We start from the raw sequence: 21,700 nt of genomic DNA, 5'->3' as shown, positions 1-21,700 counted from the left end.
CCAAACTGCTCAGAAGCGGCAGGCTGGGGCTCACAGAGGATCACGGAACCAAGAGTTCAGGGCCAAGGCAGGGAAGGCAGCTATGAAGTAAAGCTTACCTCAGTGCCTTTCCGCTTTGCCCCATGAGAAGCTTTCCCACCTCCCTCCTCTGGCTTCAGTCCCATTCTTATTCAAGGCTGGCAGTCAGTTAATCTCTCCGGAGTCATTACATAAGTAAATTTCGGATCAGTTTTCTGATAAAGTCACAGTTCAGTATTTCTCACAACCATTCTCTCCTTTCTGCTTAATGGCCCTATGATAGATTAAAGATGACCACTCTCTCATTGAGAGGCAGGTCTATGTCCTCTTTCCTTGAATCTGGCCAGGCTCTGCAGTGCCTTGACTAACTGAAAATGGCAGAAGTGACTGCGTGCCAATTTGCAGGTCTGAGTTTTAAGAAATTGACAGCTGCTTCTTTTTATTGCTTGCTCTTGGGGAAGCCAGCCACCATGTGAGAAGCCTAATCACCCTGAGACCAACACACTGTGAGAAACCCAAACGACACAGAGAGACCTTGCAGAATGTGACACCATGGGGGATGGGGGGATGGGGAGGGACAGAAACAGAGCAGGAGCAGAGGCACAAGACATGTGATTTAAGAAGCCATCATGGAAGTGGATGCTCCAGCTTCAGGTACGCCAGCTGAGACAGCCCCAGCCAAGCTCCTCCTGAATTCCTGCCCCACAAGATGACAAGAAAAATAAAATGGTTGTTTTAAGCCACTAAGATGTAAGATAGTTTGTTATGCAGCAATAGATAATCAGAACACTACTTGTAGAAGGAGGGGTATCAGCGATACAGCATCTACCGTTCACCCCTGTCAAACGACTCATGGGAATGACTGACATTGTTGTTTAGTAGAAGTGAGGATGAGACCCTTTGAGAGGTTCTACTCCATAGGAATCAAAAACTATCCAAAGACTAGACTATCCCCTCTGCAACAGGGGCAGTAAGACGGTAAGAACACTGCAGTCTGTCATCAACTAAGCTGCAATCATCCTTTGGACTGGCTCTTTCTGTATCCCATTAATAGTTTAAAACCAGGTGTGCTGTCATTACCATAAGACAACCTAATTCTTGAGCAAAACATCACTCCTAATGTTGTCCTATATTGTAAAAAATGACCTTCAAAAATCTCAAAACCACTATTCCTGTATTCTACTCTAAATAATTCAATTCTTCTTTATCCAAGATAAATAAGGATTACCCGGTTCTCTTTAAGAGGCACCATCCTTGGCTCTCAGAGGCTAAACTTGAGACTGCTCTAGCCAACTTTCCTAATCTTTTTCACGTCAAGACATGCATGGAAAACGATAACATCTGTATGGTGCATGCACATAAACTGAAGAGTCATCGAAGGGCCAGAAGTGATCTGTTTGGAGGCTCCTGTCACCCTTAGGCTGAGGGGATCTGTTATCTCAATACATATGTAATCCTTTTATGGCCCTTCTGATGGAAAGCTATGTGGTCAATCTTTTTACCTGGTTATCTAGCAATGCAGGAGGAGGTCTCCCTTCTACTCCAATGCCCACTTGTTGGAACAAAAGACTGGAAGTCATCAACCAGCTGCATTATCTAGGAATCCAAGATGCTCCTCTGAGTTTATACTACTCACTAATGTGCTGAGACCTGCAGGAGAAAATGGATGCCCAAATCCTTATTTCTATCCTATGTATAACCGTATTATCCTTCTGCCATTCTATAACCCAAGGGAGCAGCCAGTTAACAGCATGACACAGGAATCTAACATGAATTAAATTAAAAGAGAAAACTACTACAACAGCTGGGTCTGAGTACTCAGGTGGCAAAACAGCATTGCCGAGTATGTAAAAGGAAAAGTCAACTGCTTAAAATGAACCTGAACGTAGACTAAAAATGTTTCCAAGGCCACTTCCAGCTCTCTGATTTCAAGGTTTCCCAGACAGAAATATAATTACAATAAAGTATTTCACTTCCACAGCCTTGAATGTATTTGTAAGATCACGGTAGATGGGAAGATAGGAGCAGGCAGACAAATAGTCTGAAGTATTATTATAAAATCACTTACACATTATTGCTCACATGATTAAAACGTTAAAACTTTTAATCTTCCTTGAAGATACCCAATAATACAAAAATATATTTGTACAAGGCTGTTAGTTGCAGCATTATCTGAAACTGCAAAATACTGGAAACAACCTAAATGCCCAAAGTTAGGAGAATGTTTGAATTCACTGTGACAGATCACAAATGGAGTACTATGAAGCTGTTAAAAAATAATAAGTAAAATTTCTACAAACATGGAGTGATATCCAGAACAAACTATTAAATGATAGAAGCAAATTCCAGAAGAGTATACTTAGTTTGCTACCTTTTGTGAGAGAAAATAAGAAAATACTCATGTACCTGCTTTTTTTTTTTTTATATAAAAAGAAACAGGAAGGATATATAAAAATAATTGGTTGTCTACATGGGGTGGATAGGAATGAGTAGAAGGGTTAGGTAGTAACACTTCTTGGTATGGCTTTAACTTTTGGAACCATACTCATGTTTTATATACTCAAAAAGTAAAATAAAATCAGCAAGGATGAGGTGGAAAAAAATCTAAAATGGAAGGCTTCCCTGGTGGCGCAGTGGTTGAGAGTCCGCCTGCCGATGCAGGGGACGCGGGTTCGTGCCCCGGTCCGGGAGGATCCCACATGCCGCGGAGCGGCTGGGCCCGTGAGCCATGGCCGCTGAGCCTGCGCGTCCGGAGCCTGTGCTCCACAACGGGAGAGGCCACAGCAGTGAGAGGCCCGTGTACCGCAAAAAAAATAAAAATCTAAAATGGAAATCAAACTGAAACAAACGAAGCTAACTGTAAATCAAATAAATCAGTGTATTAAAAGATGGAAGGAAAGGGAAGGAAATAACCCAAACAACTTTTGAACATAACACTTCATATTTTGTGAGTACACAGACAAAAAGAAACTGTAAACAAATAGTGAACTCTAGTCATAAGGAGTTTTCTTTGCAATGTTATGGGTTAGCAGTTTAGAACCACTTTCTCTGATTATGGCATGGGGCAAACAAGTACATATGCTGAGATAATGGGAACCAGATTCTCTCTGTTAGAGAAGAGCATTACAAATACAGAAAGGGCAAGACTAGATCTGTAGTGCTGAACTGGAATTAAAGGTATCAAAATGAACTCATGGTTACACACACACATACACACACACACACACACACACACACACACACAAATATAGACATGTTTATTTATTTATATATGTTTATATTTCTTAGCTCCTATTTGCTGAGAGATCTTAGTTTATAAACCTTATTCCCCACTAAGGAATGATGGCTACTTGGAGAAATGGCTGATTCCAGGACTGGGGCAGCCTGAGTACAAGATGAGCCTGGAGCACCTTGCCATGCCAGAAAGTAAGAAAGGGCTCCAAGAACAATAGGCCTAAGGAGGCTCCCACTAGCCAAATCTAAGACAATTTGAGCTTCAAAATAAATAACAGAATGTCACAAAATAAAATAAAAATCTATGAGTCCATGTTAATAAAATAAATGAATAAACAAGTGGGTGAGAAAGGAAAGCTCTTCCCTGTATATACTTAGAAGAAATAAGTCAGAAAATCAACATCTTGCAATCATCCTAGTAATAACTGATTCAGTCAAGAATCATCAATGGATGCTAAATTACTAGATGAAAGTTTGATGAGGAATAAGACATCTATACATGAAATCTCAAAGCATCTCCTACAAATTAATAACAAAGGGAAAATAGTAACGTTACAATAAATAACCTTCAAATATCACCTAAATAATCAAAGTTAACATCACCAAAATGAGACAAACCAACCTCATACACCTCTTGTTATGATGCCCTGAGAATACACATTGCTTCTGCAGTGTTCCTACAAAAACAATGCACAGCCTGAATCTAATCATAAGGAAACAACAGAAAAACTCAAACTGAAGTACACTCTATAATTAGCCTGTTTTCTTCAAAAATACCAAGATGTGAAAGACAAAGACAGGATAAGGAACTGTTCCAGACTGAAGGAGACTATAGAGTTATCACAACTAAGTGAAATGCATGATCCTGGATTAGATGTGGGGGGCAGAAAAGGGAAATAGCTACATTATATGAGGTACATTATTGGGACAACTGGAGAAATCTAAGAATGGAATGTGCATTCAATAATACTATTATCTCAGTTATTAAATGTCCTGATTTTGACCAATACCCTGTGCTTAGTGAAAAGAAAGTCTTTGTGCTTGGGGGAAAAAATAAATAAAGTATTTCTGGATGAAGGAGCATTATTAGGTCTGCAAATTACTTGGTGGCAGGGTGCGGGGAGGTGCATAAAAAGAAGGTTCAAACGTGTAACACAAATGTAGCAAAATGTTAACAACTGATGAATCTAGGTAAAGAGTTCATGGGAATTTCTGTACTATTCTTAGCAATGTTTCTTTTTTTTTTCTTTCTTTTTTTTTTTTTTTTTTTGCGGTACGCGGGCCTCTCACTGTTGTGGCCCCTCCCGTTGCAGAGCACAGGCTCCGGACGCGCAGGCTCAGCGGCCATGGCTCACGGGCCCAGCCGCTACGCGGCATGTGGGATCTTCCCGGACCGGGGCACGAACCCGTGTCCCCTGCATTGGCAGGCAGACTCCCAACCACTGTGCCACTAGGGAAGCCCAGCAATGTTTCTTTAAGTGTGAAATTATATCAAAATAAAAAGGCTTTCGGAGATTAAAAAAATTTTATTCTTTACTTCCAATTAAGAACATTTTTTTAAATTACTAAAACACAAGGGAAAAGGTTAAATTACCATTGTGCAGAGCCAAACAGTACTATAAACCTGGCAGTAACTTCCCTTTCTTGATGGATGATAAATTAATCCAGTAAGAGTATTACAAGATATTAATTGCAGTGGTCCAAGTGACCTTACAACTTTTTCTTTCAATGTTTCTTTTATATATCCAAACTCGGGCTTGTATTTGGCTTCCCAAGCAGAGTCAAACCCCCAGGCTTATCTGCTCTCTCTGCTGACTCAGGTAATAGCGACAATATTTTGCTCTGTTCATTAGGGAAGATAAATCTGAGTTTGAACTTTTACTCAAAAACAGTACTGCAAAATTTCAGTTTTAGTGATTTAACTCTCTGGACGATGACTAATAAGATCCATTTCTGATGGGGCAAAGCATTGTTTTTCCCTAAAAGCTGGATTTTAAATATCTCATTTAAAAATAAACACCAAATTAAGCATGGCAGACCAATTTCTCTCTTACCTCCTCTCCATCCTAACATCTCACTAAAATGACAATAAAGAAATCAAATCGACATGAACTCACAAAGATCATTTGAGACAAGCACATTTCAACACATTTTTGGGAGTCAGGAAGAAGCTGGAGGAGCAGTACTGATCTTAGTAGCATGAAGGAAGCTACAGCCTAAGTGCCAGCAGAGAAGAGTGCACACAGAAGGCAGCTCTGGGCTCAGGGACACTGGGCACAGCAGACAGCAAAGGTAAGGGTGGCACTGAAAACAAGGGGTCAAGGGCTGCAAGGAACAACAGACTCATGGAACTTACTACATCCTGATGCAGAAGAAGAAGAAGAAGGTGGCCTGCCCACAACCTTACGGTGAAGCCCACTACAGACAAGCCTCGCTCACTTACAGAGCTTTTTAGTGCCTCACTCTCACATGAAAAAATAGACAAAGATAAAACAAGATCCTTGAAGAAAACCTCTAGTCTGAGAGAATCATTTTGAAAAGAAGAAGAGGAACTCAGAGGAACAGAAACAATGCAGGGAGCACAGAAAAACCTCAAAACAAACAAACTCTAAAATCCAGGAGTAAAGAGAGAAGATACTATAAAACAACAAACAGCAACAGGACGTATGAAAAAGCAATGGTCAGAAAAATGAGAAAAAGCTCTTGAAAATTAAAAATATTATTAACAAAATTCAATAGAAGGGTGGAAGGGAAAAGAAAAAAAAAAAAACACCTAGGGAATACCTCAGGAACTAGAACCGAAAGGCAAAGAAATAAAAAGATAAGAAAATTACAGGTTCTACCCACAGTGCTCAACATTCAATTAATAGGAGTTGTACAAAGAAAAAAGTACAAACTAGGAGATTTAAGTATGGGAGGATGAGTGTACTCTCAAATGTTTAGATTGAAAAGTCCCCTGAGTACCAATTGCAATCATTGTTGCTTTTGTTGTGGTCATCCATTTACAATGCTTGGTGTCAGTCTATTTATCTCTTGTAAAAATAAAATACAGTGTGTGTGTGGAAAAAAAAAAAAAGTTCCTTGAGTACCCATCACTAGAAAAAAAAAACAAAACTAACCATGCCAAGACACATCATTCTGAAATTCCAGAACACCAAGGATAAAAGGAATATCCTAAAAGCTTCCAGGAGAAAGAATAAAAAGATATATATGAAGGAACAGTAATCAAAAAGGCATCAGGTTTCTCAACAACACTGGAAGCCTAAAAACTAAGGAATACTGCTTTCAAAATTCTAAGAGAAAAATCTTTTCTAACAGTCTATAGTCACCCAAGCAGTCAAGTATAAAGGTAGAATACAAGTGTCTGACTTGCGTGGGATCAAAAATTTGCCTCTCCTGAGACGGGAGCTAGATGATGTACCCCAGCAAAATGGTCTAATAAACCAAGGAAGAGAAAGACCTGGGATCCAGGAAATGAGAGATCTAATACAAAAGAACAGCAAGGGAACCACGGGATAAAAACTGTCGACTGGGCCTAGAGAACAGTCAGTTCAGATGGGAGCGAGAGAGCTCTGGGAAGGAAGGCTTCAGGAAAAAATAATACTAGGACATTATGTGTTTAAGTGCTTGGAAAATAATATTCATCGACGTTTAATAGATTTATAGGTTACATTTGGGAGAAAATGTACAGAAGCAAAGTAAGTAATTTTTTTTAAAAAAGGCAATTATTAACTCAAAGAAAAATAAAATGCCAGGCAAGAAAAAAAGTAATCACCATATTAATCAAAATCTGTAGTCTAGTTATATTGAGAAATGGAGAGAGGGGCAGAGGGGAGGGTAATGCAAACACTAATGTCCTCATTTACCATAGCAAGATGTCAAGAGATGATACCTAAAATGGATAAATTAAGAAATAACAGTGTATTACTTAGAAGTATGTAGGTAAACATGACAGAGAAAGCTAAATAGAGCTGAAAGTGGTGGTCTGTGGACAGAAGGGCTGAGAGGAGAGGGGAGGGAGGCTGCTGCTCTACTTTAACACTTTTGATACTACACTGTATGACTTAACTGTACACGTATTACTTTTGATACTACACTATGACTTAACTGTACACATACTGCTTTTGATACTGCACTGTACGACTTAACTGTACACGTATTACTTTTGATACTACACTGTATGACTTAACTGTACACATATTACTTTTTGAAAACATGAATTAATCTTTAAAAGGTAAATTGATATAACAGTCATATCAATTCATGAAGTTGCCTAAACCATTTTTTTAATCTTTAAAAAAAATGCCTATAATCTATTACATGAAATAAAAATTACAATAGCACTTTATCATTTGGGGCCAGGCACCTACTGAATTCCCTGTATACTACAAGGCTAATTTGCAGAGCTAATGGTATGTGTCCTCTACTAGAGAATGTAATTTCAAAGCTGGCCAAAATTTATCATCTATGTTAACAGATCCAGATACCTACAGAGCCAGAAAAGAGAGGGCATCTGGTCCTGCTGATTTCCTACACAGAGGCAAATTCTGATCCTAAGACTGGTCCCCTCACTGGCTCAAGCATTTCACTGTATTTTGAAATGCATTTCTGAAATCAGTTTTCAATGTCAAATGAAAACAGCATATGGAAATAATGTATGTGAAACTACATATTCTCTAAAACTGTAATGTACTGAACACATTTTTTTATTATTCATTCTGTCACAAACCCAGACTTGTTCAGACCTACTTCGGTGAAAAACACCTTATGATGCTATTATGCTTACCTATTCTACAGTCTTCAGCTAAATACTGGAACTGTGCCCCTACCTCCAAATGAGAGGAAAGGGTCGTGGGGAGAAGGATTAGAACTGCTGAAGTCAAAGAAGATTATTAAATCAGAGTCAAAATGGGCCACTCTTGCCTTTGGAAGACCAGACACAAATAACTACAGAAAAATGATCCGAGGTTTATATTGTTTCAAAAATAACTTTCCTTACGAAACTGACTATACACAGAATGAACACAAAAGCCATGAATCACTTAAGAAAAATTCTGGCATCCAATATTCCCTTTATTTAATATAGCAAGATCTGATGCAATTCCACGCCTTTGCCAGCAACCTGATAAGCAAATCCATGGTTAAACAGTAGAGGGATTTTCAAAAGAAATGAATCAAGTCATAAATGTAAACACCACACAACTATTATTTCAAAACAAAAGTGTATGCAAGATAAGAAAAGATGCATATATATATATTTTATAGGAAGCACTCCCTCCCATAAATAAATGAAACAATTAAGAGGTTAAGGGACCTCCTATTATCAAAGACTTTACTCAGAGCGGAGGTTTAATATCTGCACTGTACAATTCTTTTCCTAGTTTTTATGGTATATAATATAGGTTGGCACTAAAGCACAAAGTTGGGGATGGGGGTGTGTGAAATTTACAACAGCTGTATTTACTGGTGTGCTGCAAAACTATTCTTTTAAAATCAACAGGACTTTTTAGGAAGAAATGGAAAGAAAAAGCAAACTGGGCACATACTTATACTCTGCTTAAAGGGCTAGATACCCAAGATTACAGAAAATAGGAATCTGTAAACTCCGATAGCTGCTCTAATTATTTAACACAAACCAAGAGTTGGAAATTTTTTACAACCAATAGGTACAATTTTAAAATCGGACCCACGTTTCCGCAAAAATCTCTATTAATTATTCAAAGAAAAAAAGCCTGAAAAATATTTTTTAAATGAGTTTCTAAAAAGACTATACACAAACAAAACACTTGAAATAACTGAAATGAAACCGATGCAGTTAAATTAAATTAGAATTAAATTCTCACAGCATGAACGTTGAGCTTTGGTAGCTACTTCATACACATAAGGTGAAGCTTGAGCCAGTTGTTGCAAACAATTTCTCCAATGTTAATACAGCTCACAATTAACATTCAAAATAATTCAAATGGAAACTAGAGTTAATCTCAATTTTACTGTGTGACACTAAAATGTACAAATCACTCAATCAATAATATAAGTGTCGGCCCCAGAGTGTCTAAGTTATATACAGAAGTTATTTTTCGAAAATATTATATTAGAATATATCTCTAACATGTTAACTATCAATTATCCCAAGGAAACATTCCATCACCAAAAAAAAACTTGCTCCCTAGAAATTTCAGCAGGATCTTCACAAACTTGGACCAAAGTCCTACCATCCCAATATTGTACAACAAATGTTCAAGACAAAGGAATGGACAATAATCTATTATCTAAAAAAGAAAACCTGAGTGTGGTCAGTAAGGACAAAGATTTACAGAAGCTAAATCAACAAGTGTACTACCCTACAATCAGTTAAATTAAACCTGCAAGAACATGACAGTTAATCACTAGCCTGCTCTTCCTGGTAATGAGAATAGTATAAGAACAGTCCATAAAATTAAGAGTCTTCAGGGCAGGTCAAGGATAAACAGGCAAGCAGATTTCTACAAGGCTGCCTTAAATCCAGTTAGAACAAAGAAAAAAATATCAGGAAAGAACATCTACTCAAAATGGAAAACAGCCCACTGATAGAGCTATTCAATCCTAAAGTACAAAGTCTCCAGAAAAAATCCAGTTGGTTATAATATCTTTTCAAAGACACAAGCTGGTTCATATTCAAAATAAACTCTCAATTCCCTCCTCAAAAGAGTCTTATAAAATCTAATTAGCTAGCATCGATTAATGGTGAAGTATTTAGATAAACACAAAGACAACTACAAACTTCATTTTCCAATGTCCAAGTTTAAGTTCAACAATAGTTTTCAAAATCTGAAACTGCCATCTTAAGCTTATCTGCATTTTATGTATCTGTAAATAGCACACATATATACCTAATTTTCAGTATGTCTTAAGAAGGGGGGGGGGAAGAAGGGAGGGAAATCTGTTTTAAGCCCTGCAGTCTAAAGACTATAATTAACTTTTACAAGAAATATAATTGGAAAATCTTAGAATATAACTAGATGGAATCAACAAAGTACCCTGCCTAAAAGCAAAGATTCAAATAACCTCTGAGCTACCAGAGGCAAAAGCAAAGTTCCCTTCCTTAAGAATTCTCTCCCTCTCCCACTCCACAACAAACCCACCTCCAAAAAGAATCTCCTCCAGCAGAAACAAAATGAAAAAATGGGAGGGGACAACTTCAAAAGCGAAGCACATTTATATAATAACCGAAAGCTAACTGCATTTTATCCATAGCTATGGAGAGAAGGCTGACTCATGATATCTGAACTAAAGTAATGTGAATTTCAGCCTACAAAAAAATTAGACCTGAACCGAAATTCAGACGTTCAAAAACAGTGTTCTTCCAACTGTACTAACAATCTAGTTCCAACTTGGTGGCACTTTAATCAATAAACAGGGGGAGGAAGGGCTAATCAAATACAGAAGTCTAGGGCTTCCCTGGTGGCGCAGTGGTTGAGAGAGTCCGCCTGCCGATGCAGCGGACACGGGTTCGTGCCCTGGTCCGGGAGGATCCCACATGCCGCGGAGCGGCTGGGCCCGTGAGCCATGGCCGCTGAGCCTGCGAGTCGACAGCCTGTGCTCCGCAACGGGAGAGGAGGCCACAACAGTGAGAGGCCTGACTATCGCAAAAAAAAAAAAAACAAAACAAAAAAAAAACAGAAATCTAAAATTATTTTCAAAAGGTAGAATTTAAAATGTACTTTCACATCAAAACTCTTCAAAGGAATTATTCAGAGTATGTTTCCAAACATCTATAATCCTTTAACTTATCAAGCAGTAAGTGACTAGACGACAAAATAAAGACCCTGCTTTTACAAAGGCAAGCCAGAAGTATGGTTTGAATGGTATTTGAATTTAAACTTTGGGCTATCTCTAATGCCCCCAAGCATCTTGAGCAACTCTGTTAATCTTTGTCTGTTTCACAATCTATGAAACAGGAAAAACTACAAGGATGGGTAGTTAATTAAATTAGTCAGGATTAAATGCTAGCCAACTGCTTTGAAGTTACTTTATGTTGTTCTCAGCTCTCCTCCTACTGAGTAGAACTCATAGATGAGAAAACATCTGGAATTACTATATGTACTAACATCTGCAGACTCACAGCAGTTAAAAGATGATCTCTGTTTACAAATTTCTAAGCCAAAGATCATTCAACAATCGGAAAGATCTCAGGATACAACTGCAATGAACAATTTTTAGGTAAATTTCCTTTCATTGTGAAAGATACCTACTCTTACCTACATTCTCAAAACAGACTGTTAACAAATCACAGAGCATCTCGAGAGGTCTTGGCACAAAACAATTCTAGGTAAGATGAACAAGCTGTTCCTGTTGTTAATGGTATTCTCAGCATTCTAAGCTGTCAATCAAGGTAAGCTTCATCACAAATAAACCCTCCAAAAAGTACTAGCCCCTGCTGCGAATCTAACCATCTGTCCAGGAAAGCTCTATTAAAACACCTAGAATGCAGTTGCTCTCACGTTTAAAGGCGCTATGAATAAACAGAAAACACTAAAATACATTAAACAGTATATATTTTCCACTTCAAACGTTAATAAACTACTACCCAAGTCTATATGGATACCTAGGTTGAACACGAAACCCATAGGTTGGACACTAATTTTTTTTTTTCAAAGAAGGAAAATATACAATACAGCTCAAGAAAGGGGAAATAGCTCAAAAAGAAAAAACAAAGTAGGTTGGGGGAAATGCGCTGATATTTGTAAATTACTCCCTGATGGAAGAGGGACTCAATTAAATTTTAAAACAGGAATTTAAATTAATGAGCTACAAACTAAATTACTCACTGTTCTGCTTACTGAGCTACAAACACTAGAAAAACATAAGTATTACCAAATTGAGTTTAAAGGATCCAAAATTAATCTATTATATTCCAGTAAAGAAGGAAATTGCATGAATTTCAAAGAGGAAAAAGGATGGTATAAGAGCCTAAGGCTAATGCTGTAAAAGCAAAGAATGATGAGAATGAGCTATTTTGAGGATAAATGAATAACAAGAAACAGAAACAGAGTTCAAATTCTCCCATCAATCCCATCCTCTCTCCTGCTTAGGCCAAGGATAGTCTTTGTATACTACTAAGAATACCATCAGAAAATAACTTTTGATCCATGTGTCAAAACTTCTTCACAACAGCAAAAATGTTAGGCTGAATCCCTAGACTGCAGCCTCTTCAAACAAATACATGGAGCACATTCTAAATTCCAGGTCCTTCACATGTACTACCAATTATTCAGAGACTTTGGAAATATGCTTAGGCTGCTTTAAGGTTCTGGGGGCTGGGACTGGGGGTGGATACTGCCAGAAAAACCAGAAAGACAATTACATTTGACTTAAGCGTACAAATATTATTTTTAAAAAAGTTTAAATTCTTCAGAAAAGCATATAAAAATCAAATGTTAATCTTCAAAATTAATGTGAAAAAAGTATCACCTGTCCATTGATTTTTAACTGTCCCATCCACATTTACTACTAAAAATGGCCACCTGCCCACCTATAAACACAGAATGTCAAACAAATACAAATTCGTTGTGGTAACAACATTGCAGATGGTCAGTTGCTCACAATCCAGTCAAAATTTACTTTACAGACTAAAAACTGGAAGTGAGGACTGGTGAAAGCATTCTGGGGAGAAGCTCACTTACTTTCCATTTATTTTAAACATAAAGTTTAAGGCCATTCCAGCCACCATCCAAGTGGAAGAAAAGTTCCTTCATTCATTAAGCAAATATTTACTGAGTGTCTTATTACACTCTAGGCACTTAATAAATATTTCATACAGAGTTATCACTAAAATGCAGTGAACGCATTTGACCATATGATGAACAAATGACTGGTCCTACCTAGAAAATTTAGTCTACTGGGCATACAAGAGTCTTCTTTAGATTCAGGTTATGAGAGAAATACGATACAAAATAATTCATCATCCCATCAACGGGATTTCTCACCTTTATCGCAAGCTTTATCACAAACTACAGATTTATTACCAATGACAAGGAATCAATAATCAGAACACTATCCTACTAAATGGATCTTCAAAAAAGGTTTTATCTCCAATATCCACCCCAAACTGCAAAACATTTACTTAATCTACACTTACTTTTCTTTTTTTAAAATAAATTTATTTATTTATTTATGGCTGCGTTGGGTCTTCGTTGCTGCACGCGGGCTTTCTCTAGTTGCAGGGAGCAGGGGCTACTCTTCGTTGCGGTGCACGGGCTTCTCATTGCAGTGGCTTCTCGTTGTGGAGCACAGGCTCTTGGCGCGTGAGCTCAGTAGTTGTGGCTCGCAGGCTCTAGAGCGCAGGCTCATCAGTTGTGGCGCAAGGGCTTAGTTGCTCTGCGGCATGTGGGATCTTCCCGGACTAGGGCTCGAACCCGTGTCCCCTGCATTGGCAGGTGGATTCTTAACCACTGTGCCACCAGGGAAGTCCCTACACTTACTTTCCTTAGGTAACGTGAAGGCAAGCATGTACTAGAAACTTTAAGAAGCCTTCTCGGACTTCCCTGGTGGCGCAGCAGTTAAGAATCCGCCTGCTGAGCCTGCGCTCTAGAGCCTGAGAGCCACAACTACTGAAGCCCCTGTGCCTAGAGCCTGTGCTCTGCAAGAAAGAGAAGCCACAGGAATGAGAAACCCGCGGGCCGCAACGAAGAGTAGCCCCCGCTCGCAGAAACTAGAGAAAGCCCGCATGCAGCAACGAAGACCAAATGCAGCCAAAAATTAATTAATTAATTAATTATTTTTAAAAAGAGAGGCCTTCTCAACTCTTTGAAGAATTAATCACGGAAAAATTCTCATGCCTATGCTATTAAAATATCTCCAATTTAACCAGCTACTTAACCCAAACACTTGAAGTCTTTGGCTTTCCTTAGTTATTAAAACAGTTGTGTTTAGGGCATCCTTTTAAACAATTTGGGTTTTCTCCTCAGTATTTTGCCACTGGTTTAACTCTTTTACCCACATAAATATGAAATGCCCAAGCCTCCAGCTTCTGAAAATAACCGCTGATATGTGCACTTAACAAAAACCTTGAGAGAATGTCCTAGTTTCTTTTATTTAAAACTTTTTCATTTAAAATGAGAATGCCTAGGGACTTTCCTGGTGGCGCAGTGGTTGAGAGTCTGCCTGCCGATGCAGGGGACACGGGTTCATGCCCCGGTCCGGGAAGATCCCACACGCCACGGAGCGGCTAGGCCCGTGAGCCATGGCCGCTGAGCCTGTGCATCAGGAGCCTGTGCTCCGCAACGGGAGAGGCCACAACAGTGAGAGGCCCGCGTACCGCAAAAAAAAAAAAAACAAAACAAAAAAACATTCCGCCTGCCAATGCAGGGGACACAGGTTCAATCCCTGGTCTGGGAAGATCCCACATGCTGCGGAGCAACTAAGCCTGTGTGCCACAACTACTGAGCCTGCGCTCTAAAGCCTACGAGCCACAACTACTGAGCCCACGCGCCACAACTACTGAAGCCCACGCGCCTAGACTCCGTGCTCCGCAACAAGAGAAGCCCCCGCTCACTGCAAGTAGAGAAAGCCTGCGTGCAGCAACGAAGACCCAACGTAGCCATAAATAAATAAATAAATATGAGAATGCCTTTAGCAAAATTAGACATAAATCAACTTTTACCTCATTAGGAGACTGCTATTTTCAACATTTACCTTAAACCACACATGGATTAATCTTCTAACCAGTTAGTTTCCTATCTCTCCCCAACTAGATTAGACTGTAACTTTTTTGAGAGCAAGGGACTGACTACTGGACCCCATGGTCCCAGCTAATACATTTTATAAACTCTGTAAGTCTCCACACAGACATAAATGTTGCTAGTTTTAAGGCCTTAAGGAATTCTTTAATATTTTAAAGCTATTTTGATCAGAGCAGGTGTCCTTAACTGTTACTATCATTGTATACAAGTGGGTTCTCAAAGTGTGATCCTGAGGCCCTGAGAGTTTCCAAAACCCCTGCATGGGGTACATGAGCTCAAACTATTTTCATAAATAACACTGATGTTACTTTTATTCTTTACCCTCATTCTCTCACCAGCATGCAGTGGAGTTTTCCAGAAGCTACATGATGTGTGATAGATATCTCAAGAGACTGAATGCAAAAGCAGATATGAAAATCCAGCTGTCTTCTATTAAGCCACACAAGAGTTGCAAAAATTAAAATAATGCCAATCTTCTCACCAATTTTTTTGCTTTGAAAAGTATAGTTATTTTATACAAACTATTATGTTAACAGGTAATGGAATTATTATTGCTAATTGTAAATGATTTAATAAATATATATTAAATTTTTTTGTTTTAATTCCTAGTACAGCAAATATCAATAGATATAAGCTGTACAAACAAAGGCTCTTTGGGTTCTTAATAATTTTAAGAGGTAAAGGGGTCCTGAAGACAAAAAGCTTGAGAACCACTGTGGTACACAATTATAAAACGTATACAATAATATATACCAAGGGCTTCCCATAGATAAGAAGCTCAAGTTAATTGTGAAGTATAATTACTTCTTACACCTCTAATCTTGTTGAATAATATATCTCCTTGAAAAGCATAATTCAGCATAAAGCCAGTCCATCCCAGGCCCTATCTAAGGGGCTTTAGATATTTATCGAGAGTCCTCTTTATAAAGCTGTTCTGACCTATAATACCACCTATTACTTGAACAGTGTTTGGAGTTTCTCAAAGTTTTCACAAAAATTACCTTGTTCATCCTAACAACAACCTGTGAAGTAAATGTGAAGTGTTACTCCCACCCCCGCTTTTTTTTTTAACAGATGACATAATGAAACCGATGCTCCAAGGAAACAGAACTACCTTCCAAGGATGTACTGCTACCTAGGAGAGCCTAGGATGTTGGTCTTTTGCAATTTGCTTGGCTGCCTTAAGGCTATTTCACTGTGGTGTAACTGCAAGCTCCCAAAGAAAACAAGGCAAGGGCATTAATTTTAGTGTCCCAGTGCCAAAACAGAGATTTTCCCCTCCCTAATAAGAATGTAATCAGACTCAATACTTGGCCACCGCATTATTCCACACACTGGCTACCCAAAAAGAAAGAAAAAGAAAGAAAGAAACGAAGGAAGAAATTCCAGAGTGCTGGAGAATAAATGCCAGAATACATAACCCTCCAAGAGGATGAATTAGTCAAGGACTCACAGCTTTTTTTTTTTTAACCCCACATTTGTTTATTTATTTATTTTTGGCTGTGTTAGGTCTTCACCTCTGTGCGAGGGCCTTCTCCAGTTGCGGCAAGAGGGGGCCACCCCTCATCGCGGTGAGCGGGCCTCCCGCTACCGCGGCCTCTCCTGTTGCGGAGCACAGGCTCCAGACGCGCAGGCTCAGCAGTTGTGGCTCACGGGCCCAGCTGCTCCGTGGCATGTGGGATCCTCCCAGACCAGGGCTCGAACCCGTGTTCAAGCTGCACTAGCAGGCAGACTCTCAACCACCGTGCCACCAGGGAAGCCCTCACAGCTTTAATAATCATTTAATCACTGAAACAACAGGCAGGCAAGAACAAGATCAAACTCAATACAAAAACATGAGACTATATCAATGAATGGATGCCAAGAAGTTAAAGCGGAAGGCCCACATGAAATGGGTTCAACTCGTAGAACATGAGAAGGAAAAAACCCACATAAAGTTGCAAAACTAGATTTATTGGTTCTACAAATCCACGCACATGACTAAAATCACCCTCCCAAAGCAATGTCAGAGACAAACTTCGTTGCAAGATGCAAAGATGACATCCTAGCCCTTGGATAGAAATCACCCCTCCCTGATCAGCTCGGTGCTTTGTGACCGCCTAGAGGGGTGGGATAGGGAGGGTGGGAGGGAGGGAGACACAAGAGGGAAGAGATATGGAAACATATGTATATGTATAACTGATTCACTCTGTTATGAAGCAGAAACTCACACGTCATTGTAAAGCAATTATACTCCAAAAAAGATGTAAAAAAAAAAAAATCACCCCTCCCTGAAGACTACACATACTAGTTTGTTCTTTTTATCAGCACAAGCCTCTTAGTTATGCTCCAATTTAACTTAAGTTCAAGAGATGCTCAATTTTCTGCATCTCTTTTCCACACTCAAGTGGACGCCCTGACTGACAAAGGCAAGACTGACTCACAACAGGATATCTGCCACTTGCATAAACTCTTTTCCTTTTTAGATGCATGTGACCAATGAGGCCATTTTAAAATTTGATGTGATTTTACCTAGAAACAGCCAGAAGTGTGCTGTCTGCTTTGTATCTATCCCTGTAGTTCACCACAGATTAGGAGAAGTAATTTCATCATTCCTCATGAGGTATGCTTTTCCTAGTGTTTACTTTGGTCATTTTTTTTTTCAATCCCTGGGGCGGGGGTTACAGTTACAGCACCACAGCTCTACCTACAATTATAGATAATACAACACCAACTAATTCGTAAAGCAATTTGACACACCTTATTTGTTGTTTCATACTCAACATTCACTGTAGAAGAAACATTCGTAGGTAAGTTTCTACACCCTCATAAAAGAACTGCAATACTGCACCATAAAACCAATTAACCGGTTAATCTTCACGGGCTTTATGCAGAAAAAGACAATCTGACTTTACAAAGGCAAGCAAAGCATCAAACCTCTGAGACCTCAAGGAAACCGCAGTTATTTCCATTCCTTATCCCAGGGTACATTTTTCTTTGTGGCCTTACCTGGATTTTTCTCCAAGGACATAATCAACATTTAAGTAACCTGTCAAAAGTGTCAAGGCATTCTCTAAACTATCCTCCCAGCTCCGGCCCACAATGAGAAATGTCACACAGCTAAATCGTACCATTGCTCTTTTCTTCCTTTTATTTCTTCAAATGAACTTAAGATTTTTGAAATGCACAATTCAAATTTTACACTACAACGCAAACTACCACTGATCATCTCAAAGCTTATAAACAAAGACTCTATCGGCGGCACCAGGGCCCTACCAGGAAGTAATCAAAGCAGTGTGGCCGGTGCGATCTTAAGTCGCTCGAGCAGACAATAAGAGGGCACTGGGGCTTCCGAGGGGCCCGGCAGAAGGAGATAAGATGCTTAAGCAATGCAAAAGCATTACATAAACCTAATAACTGTCCTACAGCACATGGACTCGGAAATCCCAAAGCAATTTCAAACAAACAAAAATATCTGAAAGGCAACGCGAGCCGCCCCTCCAAAGCAGCTGCTCGATCAGCCTTCTGAGCTTTTTCAGCCCGCAGCCTGTTTTCAAACTTCACCTTCCCGGGCTGATGAAAGACTCCGACCTCGGCCGCCCGAGTTCTGAGCACCTCTCGAGGTCCCGGCGCCCGCTCGCCCGGCGTGGATCTAGTCGCCGGAGCATGGGGGGAAGCGAAAGGAAGCGGGTCCGGGGCAGGTAGCGAAGGGCCCCAGCGCGCCCTGCAGCCCAGACAAAGCTGCGCCCCTGAGCGGCGCTTTTCCCGTCCGGTCTAGGAGGGGACGCAACTCGGGCCCCGCCACATGTGCGGCCGCCTTGTGGGGGCCGGACACCCACCCCCGCGGCCCCCGACCCGGCGACACAGGCCAGCACAACCCCCGGGAACTGCAGGGCGGCGCGGGGGCGCAAGCCGCAGGCCAGGGTCCCCGCTCGCCGCCGTCCCCACGAGCTCGTGGCCCCCGCGGTCTCTATCCCTCGCGGGCCTCTCCTTCGCCGGCCGGACCGTCGGGCCGCGGGAAACAAAGGAGCCGCCGCCGCCGCTCCGCCCGCCTCGCCGCGTACCCCTCCCCAGCCGCCGGGCCCGGCTCGCCCGCACCGCTCCCCGAGTCCGCGCGCCGACTGCCCGCGGCCCCTAGACGGCAGGCCCGGCAGAGCCGGGGCCTCGGGTGCGCTGCAGGGCCGCCTGGGGCCGCACTCACCGCTGCAGCACCAGGACGACGGGGAGCCGTTGGGGAACTTGGCTGAGTCCGGGGCAATGCAGACGCTGGAGCTCAGGTGCGGACACTCCATGGCCACGAGGAGGGCGGCGAGGAGGACTGAGGCTCCGAGACCAGGCGGGGGGGGGGGGAGGGGGCGGAGGAGGGACTCCGAAGGTTCTGCCTGGGGTCGCTCCTCGCCGGGCGCTCGGCCGACGGCGGCTGCGTCCCGAGCCCTTGCGTCAAAGAAAGCAAAAGCTTCCGGGCGCCGGGTTTTCCCGCCCGCCGTCTCCCGAAGCCCGGCTCCGGAAAACGTGGTGCTCCGGCATCCGGGTGCTGCCGCCACCCCTAGGCTGGAGGCTTCCGTCTTCCCAGGCCGGCCCCTCCCCTCCCCTGGGCAGGCCCCGCCTACAGGCCCGGCCCCGCCCCTGTCCTCTCCCGCGGGGTGGGGTCCCCGCGCTCGCAGGCTGGTAGCCCAGCGTCGGACAGCGCTCGGAAGTGACTTTCCCAACTCCGCTGTCCCCGGCAGCCGCGGCTTCCCCCGGCCCCGGGTAGGGTGGGGCGCCAAGCCGGGGCACGCCGGGCCGGTCCGCGGCTTTTACCCCGGCCCGGCGAGCGCTCACAGTCAGAGAAGACTGACCCTGCGTAGTGTGTGGTGGCCGGACTACACTGCGGTAGAAAATCTGGCCACACAAGAAAGTGTGAAGAAGAAAATAAAAACCACCCGGGGAGATAGACAGCCCCCATTTTACACACGAAGGCACAAGCTCAGAGAGGTTAAGGGCCTGGCCCCCGGTGGCCCAGCGGGATGCATAGGTCCCAGAGCGGTACTGGTTTAGTGGTCTGCTCCCTGCGGCAGGTACGATACTGACTGGGTTCTAGGTTCTGAACACGTGGCCTTTGCCAGCCACCTGAGTGCTGAGTGCGGGGACGATCGTGAATCTGGGTTCAAACCCGGTCACTGTGACTCACCAGCTGCATTACCTCGAGCACGTGGTCGGACATTCATACCTCACCCTCCAGTGTAAGTTTAAATGAGGTAACTAACCTGGGTGTGCTGAGCGGGGCGGTCCCGGTTACCAGGTGATAAAAAGGGAAGGGAGCTAACATTTGTTAAACACCTGCTACTGTCTCCTAACCAGGCACTTAACACACAGTACCTCATTTAAACCTCGCACCACACCGCCAGCTGCTCTAACCATCCTCCTTTTTACCGCAGGGGAAACCGAGTCTGTAATTGGTTAATCCGTGCCGGGATTGGATCCCCGCCTCTCTGACCCCTTCGTAGAAAAGAGGATAGGGCAAGCCTCCAGCGGCCGGTAGGGCAAGCGCGACATCCTAGCGAGCCTGCTATCTCTCCGGGGCACGGCCTTGAGGACGTCCCGGGCTATTACGAACATTGCCTCAAAGTTGAGGCTCCTCGTAAAACCCGGCGAAGGAGCAACAGGGCCAGGAGGCGAGTAGGGGGAGGGGGAGGCTGATGTGGCAATCCTGCGGGCTGGGCGAGAGGAGGAAGGAAGGTCAGGAAATGATTAACTGGGCCGGGCCGGGTAGTGGTTAGAGCAGGGCACCTCCCCGCAGTGCAGTCCGGGAGCAGTCCAGGGATGCCCTCTCAGTCACTTAGGACGCCTCGCCATCCTCCCCACCACCCGCCACCTCTCGGTTTCGGCCGCGCACTCCTCTGCCTAACGGTGTCCACTCACCTGCGGCCTCTCTGCCCACACTTTCCTCCCCCCCCGCCCCCCCTTCACCAACTCCCGGAGTATTTCCAGTTCCTCTGTCAGTGCTCTTTGATTGCTCCCCAAGTTTTACTTGACTGCTTTAGAGCAAGCCATCTTGAGGTTTTATGGCAGTGACGAGTTGTGGAAAGTGCAGCTGCTCAAATCCTAGCCCTGCTGCCTACTTGGTGACCAACTTTAGCAAGTGTCTCTAGTCCTCCCAAGCCCTTTTTATCCGTAAAACTGGGAAAATAATACTTATCTCTCAAGGAAGATGCGAGAATTCGTGAGAATTGCCACCCCGTAGTAGATAGTCAATAATTTATAGCTTTTTGCTTTTTTCTTTTTAATGACAGCAGGTGAGAGGATAATTCCTAGGAAGGGGGAGGATAAACAATAAATGTGACCTCTGCCCAGGCTGTCCCAACCCTCTCCTCCTATCAACCGATTCTTTTTCAAGGCCTGGTTGTATCAACCTCTGTTTCCTTCCAGAAACCTACCCCCCATTTACGATCCATGCCCCCTCATTTAGCCATGAAACATGCCCTGAACTCACGCCAGTCTTTTATCCTAGCATGTAACGGTTCCTTTTGCACCCTCGCAAAGACTCAGTTTCCTTAGCATCTAGACCTCAGCTTAAACATCACTTCCTCAGGGAGGCCTTTCCTGCCCCTGCCCCAACTCCAGGTTACCTCCAGGTGTGTGATGCCCTTGTCTGCCCCCATATTCTGCCTTTTTAAAACACTCTTCAGGCACGTAATTATTTGTTTAATGTCTGTCTTCCCCTTGGAGGTCCATAAGGGTAGCAAAAGAAGTCTGTCTGGTTTCCTGCT

At 42.5% G+C, this 21,700-nt stretch overlaps 1 protein-coding gene across 1 annotated transcript in view; it reads right to left on the bottom strand.

Annotated features, from left to right (window-relative positions):
• The window catches only part of USP3 (ubiquitin specific peptidase 3), a 94,753-nt gene extending 75,481 nt beyond the window's left edge, over positions 1–19,272 (bottom strand). Inside the window, exon 1 of the mRNA XM_082850350.1 lies at positions 19,153–19,272. Coding sequence (XP_082706476.1) covers positions 19,153–19,243 — 91 coding nt within the window. The 5' untranslated portion in view covers positions 19,244–19,272. The remainder of the gene's footprint in view (positions 1–19,152) is intronic.
• Positions 19,273–21,700: the final 2,428 nt, after the last annotated feature.

This window comes from Leucopleurus acutus (assembly GCF_964270905.1).
Source record: "Leucopleurus acutus genome assembly, chromosome: 1".
In the NCBI taxonomy this organism is placed as follows: Eukaryota; Metazoa; Chordata; class Mammalia; order Artiodactyla; family Delphinidae; genus Leucopleurus; species Leucopleurus acutus.
This window is presented reverse-complemented; position numbering and strand designations above follow the sequence as displayed.